The sequence below is a fragment of the Ursus maritimus genome, unplaced genomic scaffold (genome assembly GCF_017311325.1).
Source record: "Ursus maritimus isolate PB19 unplaced genomic scaffold, ASM1731132v1 scaffold_1, whole genome shotgun sequence".
Taxonomy (NCBI): domain Eukaryota; kingdom Metazoa; phylum Chordata; class Mammalia; order Carnivora; family Ursidae; genus Ursus; species Ursus maritimus.
Genome location: NW_024423343.1, coordinates 97244633 through 97251870, shown reverse-complemented (window position 1 = coordinate 97251870; position 7238 = coordinate 97244633). Strand labels below are relative to the sequence as shown.

The 7238-nt window shown below is 43.9% G+C and overlaps 1 protein-coding gene across 5 annotated transcripts in view; it reads right to left on the bottom strand.

Moving 5' to 3' along the window:
- INSIG2 (insulin induced gene 2) overlaps positions 1–7238 on the bottom strand; it is a 32972-nt gene that overhangs the window by 5836 nt on the left and 19898 nt on the right. For 4 of the 5 annotated variants that reach the window (XM_040645731.1, XM_008686119.2, XM_008686120.1 and 1 more), the window contains one exon: positions 1713–2182. The exons of the other annotated variant lie outside the window; for it this stretch is intronic. In XM_040645731.1, coding sequence (XP_040501665.1) covers positions 2129–2182 — 54 coding nt within the window. In that variant the 3' untranslated portion in view covers positions 1713–2128. Of the gene's footprint in view, positions 1–1712; positions 2183–7238 lie in introns of those variants that run through there. 5 annotated transcript variants of the gene reach the window in all.

The following is a 7238-nucleotide window of genomic DNA, read 5'->3' as shown; positions in this document are numbered from 1 at the left end:
TCTTTCCCTGATTCACTCTGACAAACCTCGGGATCACACCTGGATCAGCCTCAGAACATTTTTTTTTTCAAGGAAAGTCTGAAAACGATGATGATTGCTAAATGGGGACGCTATGAACTGTGGCAGATGGGGCGGTCTCAACTTGTAAGCCTTCTAGAATAACCCCCACAGGCAGCTGTGGACTCTTCCAAGAAGCAGCATGCCCTGCTTGCAGGCTTTATGGGAGTCATGTAAACCCTCAAAGAGAAGTCAGTCCCCATGCTTGACGTCCTACCTCCCACCGCTGCCTCTATCTCCCATCTTCGCTGCTTCCAGACTGGACTCGGGTTCTCCAGCGTACATTCGCCTGTCTGCCCATGTTGTTTTCCTGTGCGTCCCACGCCACCGAGAAATGCCCTCCCCTCCTCGAGTTTGAGCCTTCCTTCACACCTCAGCAGGACCTCTGTCCCCACCCTTCGGAGGCCTTTCCTGACCAGCGGGTTAGCTCCATGTTCTTACTCTTTCAGAATGTCTCATGTGCACAATCTGTGCAGATGCCCCCAGCCCAGTACTCGGGTACGATGGGGCACATCAAATACGGTACCACCCGGCACTGCTGATTCCCACAGGCGGCTCCCAGACTGAACTTTTTAAAAGGTCAGAAGTCAAAAGCGGTTAAAAAAAATGTTATCACCTTTCTATCCTGTCAGACTTTCACATGGGACTGTGCCTGTGGAGGCTGTGGCAGAACATCTACTGCGGAGAGAGGCTCGAGGTCCCCGTGCAAGCGTTCACGGAGCGCTGGCGCCCTTAGCCTAAGAATACGCGTATTAGCTTCTCAAATCAGCCCGTCCCGGAGTGGAGGAGCGAATTAAACACAAGCCGCGTCCGTGGACTGGAGGCTGCATCCGAGTCAGAAATGCCTGCAGTCACTCACCCTAAGGGACGGCCGGAGAAGTCTGCTGGAAATACTTCCGGGAAACCACCCGCGGGGACCGGCAGGGACCGCGCCTGCGGTGATGGGAGGCTCCGGGTCGCTAGAGCGCGGTCAGACCAGAGGCTGAAAGCCCGCTTGGCCGCCGGCGGCTGTGGAACAGGCCGTATCTGGAGGGGCGTGGTAGGGATGTTCATGGGAGGCGCAGGGCGAACACCTGATTCATTTCCTTCCCCTCACTTCTCCTTTTATTAAGATTTTATGTATTTGAGAGAGAGCAAGCGAGCACGGAGGGAGGGGAAGAGAGAGAGGGAGAAGCAGACTCCCCACGGAGCCGGGAGCCCGATGTGGTGCGGCTCGATCCCAGGACCCCGGGATCATGACCTCAGCTGAAGGCAGACGCTGAACCGACTGAGGGACCCAGGCACTACCACCCTCCAGCCCTGGTCACTTCTTTTTTTAGATGACAGGAAAAGGCAAAGGTGAGCCCCTTCCTTCTTTCCCAACCTTCTAGAACTTGGATACTAAGTTTATAAGTTATGTATTTTAAAGACTATAATTTTAATTTTACCACCAAAAAAAGTATTTTATTTTCTCCTAGCTGTGTTCACTATGAATCACTTAAGACGGGGAATATGCCAGTGGGCAGAGTGCCACAAAACGCTTTACACCAACTGTGGCGGACACTACTGCCGATCACCCGGACGTGGTTCTTCTGTCCTCCGGGGGAGGGACTACACATCCCAGCCCCTTTACAGTTAGTTGGAGCCAGAACCAGAACTAATGCTATCAAACATCATAAGGATCACAGATTTATTCTTTCTGGCAAAACAAACAAACAAACAAAAAACAAACAAACAAAAAAACCAAAGCTGAACCTGACTCAACCTTATTATGAATTTTACATACACTCTGGAAAGATGTGCTTCAACGTACACTGACCTGCTTTCTCTTAGACAGGAGTGACACTGACACACGCTAGGTGTGAGGCACAAGAAATTCCACAAAGGTTTGTCCTTACAAACATCTTTAAGCTTCACCTTCGAGTTGTCAGTCTGTGGGCTCCCCAAGCCAATACGCAGAGTCCGTGCAGCAGCTGCACTCAGCTGATCCTAAAATGATGGGGTAGCACTTTGTCTTTCTGTGATGTCCTGCTGGAAAATCTCAGGCTTTTGTAAAAGCAGAAAGTATTTTTTCAAAGCAGAACGGCCACTGTCATACTTTGGTCAGGTAGACATTCCCAGAAGATCTAGGAGTGACATGTGATGACTATAAAGGGAATAGAAATGAGTTTCATTCAGTGGCAGAAATTCCCAGGGAATGCATTTTAGAAACTTTTCTTCTAAAACAAACAGATTCAGCACTCGGGTTCTTTCTTTCTTTTGTCTCCTCACTTGCTCATCCCAATGACTCCGTCCATGATCACATTCTGTACGAGTGTCCTCAGAAAGTTGTTTCTGAGAAAGAGACAAATCTTGCAAACGCAACAATCATATGCAAACACGGGAGTGTGGTGGGAATTTATTGTTTTCAGAGCCGTCATAAAAAAGGATGATTTTTAAGTGGCAGCATATTTCCTAAGTGCTCATTACTTTTAAAGCCCACCTTTGGGGAGGCCACGGGCAGGTGAGCAGTTGCAAATCCTGCCACGAAAAGCAGAGTAGAAGGACGCGGTTGCACCAGAGTTGGTTTCAATTTGGAATCAACACTGCCCCTTGTTCATGAAATCCTCACAGAGACCGCAGCCGCGGACACGGTGAAAGGGAAAAATTGCCCATATATGGCAATCAGTTGTGACACGAGGCTCATCAATAGCCCACTCTCTCCCAGGCACATCATTATCTATCTGATCTGCCGAATCGGATACTTAACAACATTGTCTTCAGAACAGTTGACGTACCCTGGAAAAGTCTGTCTTGTAAATCACAAAGAAAGATGACAGGTTTCACGGATTTCATCAGTGGTAAAAAGAAGGGAGGCATAAAGGGACAGATACTAGTGTACTTAACCCTCCGGCACAATGAATTCAATGAACTAAACGTACTTCAAGAGGAAAAAATAATCTCCATACCTCAATTTTTTTGAGGCCAAACAAGAAGCCACTGACATCACCTATTTAGCTCAGCTCCTAACTAAATTGAGTTTTTTGAAACATAAAGACAAATGAACAGGCAGATGGCATGATTTCATGGTATAAAAAAAAAATAGTGGAGAAAGTTGAACCAGGGAAACAGACTACTTCAGCTCTAGCTTTTCTCTCCTACCCTAGATCCGGAGAAACAAGAACAAAAAATTAACAAGGAAAGGAGTCCACAACTAGACTGCCAAATAAGACGTATCCTCCCTGGACCGGACACTACAAGGAACTCCTGAAAGCAAGAAAACAACCAAGAGCAGATAGATGGGGAGAAACCACAGCCCAAAAACCCTACCGAAAGGAACTTGCTAAAAATGAAACCTCAGACAATCTAAGCTTAGAGGTGGCTGACAGCTCAGAGATGAAAATACCCAACTGACCTGATGGGTTCAAGCAGGCCCTTGTGGAAGCAGCCCTCTGGCCCACTCTACACTTCCGCTCCCCCATCTTGGAGCAGGCAGAGACAACACAGTAGGTGCCCCGGATGAAAGTGGTAAGAGTGAGGACGAAGTTCAGTGAGGCACGGCAGTGCACGCGAGGCCAACAGGGGAGCACTCACAGCCACAGACAGGCTGGTAAGGGCTCCTCCTGCCCTTCCCTGCAATGGCTCTGGAGAAAAGTTCAGAACTTTAAAGGTAGAATAAGTAATACCCCCAGAAAATACAAGAATGACCACACACTTCCACAAAAAATAAAATAAAATAAAGATCTTGGAAATTCAAAGTGTGATCACTGAAATTAAACACCCAGTGATGGCTGAATGCTGAGTGGATACAGCTGAGGAGCAGCTCAATGAGCTGAAAGATCCAGTTAAGTAATTCTTCTAGAGTGTAGCACAACGGGGAAAAGCTAAGGGATATACAGGAAACAGAAACAAAAGGTCAAAGATCTTTTGAATAGAGGATTTGAGAAGGAAAGAAGAGAAGAAAAAAAGAGAACAAAGAAATAATAAAAACAAAGACAAAAAAAAAAAAAGCCCTGAAGTAAAGAGGAAATATCTCTGATGAACAGGATTAGTAGAAAAAGAACTACTCCTACACAACCTGTGGGGAAATTTCAGAATATGTAGGACGATGAAAAAAAAGAAAAAACTAAAAATAAATAAGTAAAAGAAGGGAAAAGGGATTCTAATTAAAATCCCAATACAATCAGGGCATCTGGATAAGTATTTCATTCAAATGGTTGGGAGGACTACAGATAAGACCGTCCTTTCCACCTGACCTCTGAGATCATTCCAGGCAACACCAACACTGCTGTAACAGCTGGTCGCCCGGGCTTTGGGTCTCCACTCCACTGCCTCACATCTCCACCCACTTTGGTGAACTATGTAAACAAAGTTGTTTACGTCACACCTTGGACCTCCGGCTCTAGAAATGTTCCAAGAAATTCCTGACTACAAACCCCCAAGCCTAGGACCCTTTTTGTGAAAAAGGTTTTTTTACCTCAGGGCAGGAAGTCCTTTTAGCTTACCTCATTCTTTCACACTGTTAGGTGAGCCCTGCTGATTGAACTTCCTTCCCCAATCTGCCTGGATCCCATGATAAAAGATCCCTTGATCTTTCATTAGGCGCCTCCATTCGTTTTTCACATAGCCTTTGTGCCATGTCTTCAAATAAATTCCCAATGAGAATCAATCTATCCCATCACAGTTGCCCTAAACTCCTGGGCTCCTGAGCCCTCCCAGACATGGCACAACCATGTGGATTGGTTCCACTGCAAGAATCTCATCTCGAGCCTCACCTGAGTCCTTGACGGCCTCAAAATGATCTAGAAATTCTTTATCTCTCGTCTGTCCCTGTGTCCATTCTTCATAGAGGCAGTCCAAATCTCCACCATTCCCTCAAAGTTCTCTAGCTAACCCCAGCTCCCTTCACTTGTTAACATACGACTTAGTATATGATCAGACTTGTCCCAAATATATTTTGTAAGTTATTGGTATACAACGAAATACGTTAAATGTTAAGATAAAATAGGTTAGGAAAAGCATTTTTCAACATAAAACAATCAGATACATCTCCTTTATCTCTAAGGTTAGTAATTCCTTCCAACTGCACTCCATACTACAAGCTCCCCTCTGCCAGAAATTGCCTTCACTCTGGTTTCAAGCACATCACTCTTGTATTTCTCCTCCCACTTCTGACTACACCCCCTCCACCTCTTCACCAGCTCTTCTGCCAGCATGCCAGTAGGACTCAGATCTTGTCTCCATTTGCTGTAACATGATCCTTGGGGATCTCATCCCCCTCCACAGCTTCAAAGATCATGGCCACACAACAACAACAAGCTCCCTCATTTACATCCACCAGCCCAGACTCAAATGTTCAACTGCTTATGATGCATCTTCATCAGATGTCCTGGACATAGCTCCACCTCAGCTTATCAAACTCACTAACTTTACCCACTCACCTGCTTCTCTGCATTCTCTTTGGTTTATGGGACTACCATCCACCTCGTTTTCCGAGAAAGATATGTTAAGTCACACTTTTCTTCCTTACACTTCACACTCAAGTCATCAAGTTCAGATGACTTAGTCCAAAATGTATCTCAATGTGTCCCTCACTCTTCGTCCCCAAAGTTATGATCTCTCTCTCACCTCAAACATTCCCTTCATCTCACACTCCTCTACACCAGTGAATGGCAATGTGGGCTGCACATTAACACTGCCTGGGGAATTTATGAAAATCCTCGTGTTTAGGGCACACCCCAGGCCAATTATTTTAGAGTCTCTGGGGGTGCAACCAGGCATCGGCATACTTTTACAAGTTCCCATATGATTCCAATATGCAGCCAGCTTGAAAATTTTCCCAGAATTGAAGACGTGAGCACGCAGAATGAAAGTGCACACTGAATACCAAGCTAGAAAAGTAAAAACAAATCTAAAACTAAACAAGTCAAAGTGAAACTGAGTAACCTTGAAGAGAAAGAAAATATTGCGTAAAAGCTCCTGGAGAGAAAAGACAAGATTACTTACCAAGGAAAGAAAATCACACCAATAGCAGATTTCCTGTCTGCAATATTTGATGGCATAAACAATGAGTCAACATAATGGAAGCAGGGGGGAAGCTATGAACCTAGAATTCTATGGCCTGCTAAACTGTTCTGGGAGAATGAAGCAGATTCTTCCAGACGCGCAAAGCTAGGACTCTACTACACACAGACCATCACTGGAAGAATTCCCTTACAAAGATTACACAGTTGACCTTTGAACAGCATGGGTTTGAACCACACAGATTCCCTCATATGTGGATTTTTTTCGATGAATGTGGTACAGTACTGTAAATGTATTTTCTCTTCCTTACGATTTTCTTAAGAACATTTTCTTTCCTCCATCTTGATTAGAAGAATACAATATATAATACATACACAAAATATGTGTCAATCGACTATTTATGTTATCGGAAGGCCACAAGTAGTTAAGTTTCGGGGGAGTCAAAAGTTAGACGCAGAGTTTGGACTGTGCAGGGGTCAGCGCCCCTACTCCCACATTGTTCAAAGGTCAGCTGTACTTCATTGTGTAGGCAAGTAAGCCAAAAAGATTAGAGAGCTATTTAATAACGACCAAGTCTGGATCCCACCTAGAAAATACCAGACGTGTGAATGTATGCACCACGAAGAGGTTCCAGTCCCCTTGATTGCAGTAAAATAGCTCACTGCAAACAAATAAATTTTATAACAAAAGTATTCTGGCTAGTTAATTTTAATTGTTCTCCTGTGCTTTTGTAGAATTTAGTTCCAGTTTTCAAGTGTTCGCTTTCCAGAACTTTAATAAAAGGAAGTGCTGCCAGTGTAGATGATCCGAAAATAATTTGAGAATTCCCAAGTGATAATCATTCAATCCTTGTAACATTAGACTTGGTTTCCTTACATTATTTCTTAGCAAATTCAACCATACATGTTAATTTTATTAAATTAATTCTCAGTATTAGATTCTAAGATTTAGCATGAAGAAGAAAAAAGGACTCTTAACCAAGATGATAATTATATATTTAATACATCTTGCTTTTAACAGCAATATTCAAAGTAAACACATCATAGACCTTATAACTTATTAAAGATTTATAGTCCTTACAAAGTTGATTCTAAAAATATACCTTATTTGTTCTAAATGAATAACATTATCTGGAAGATAGAATAATAAATTATAGTAGTATGTTTACCACCACTATCGTTAAGATTGTGTACATATAT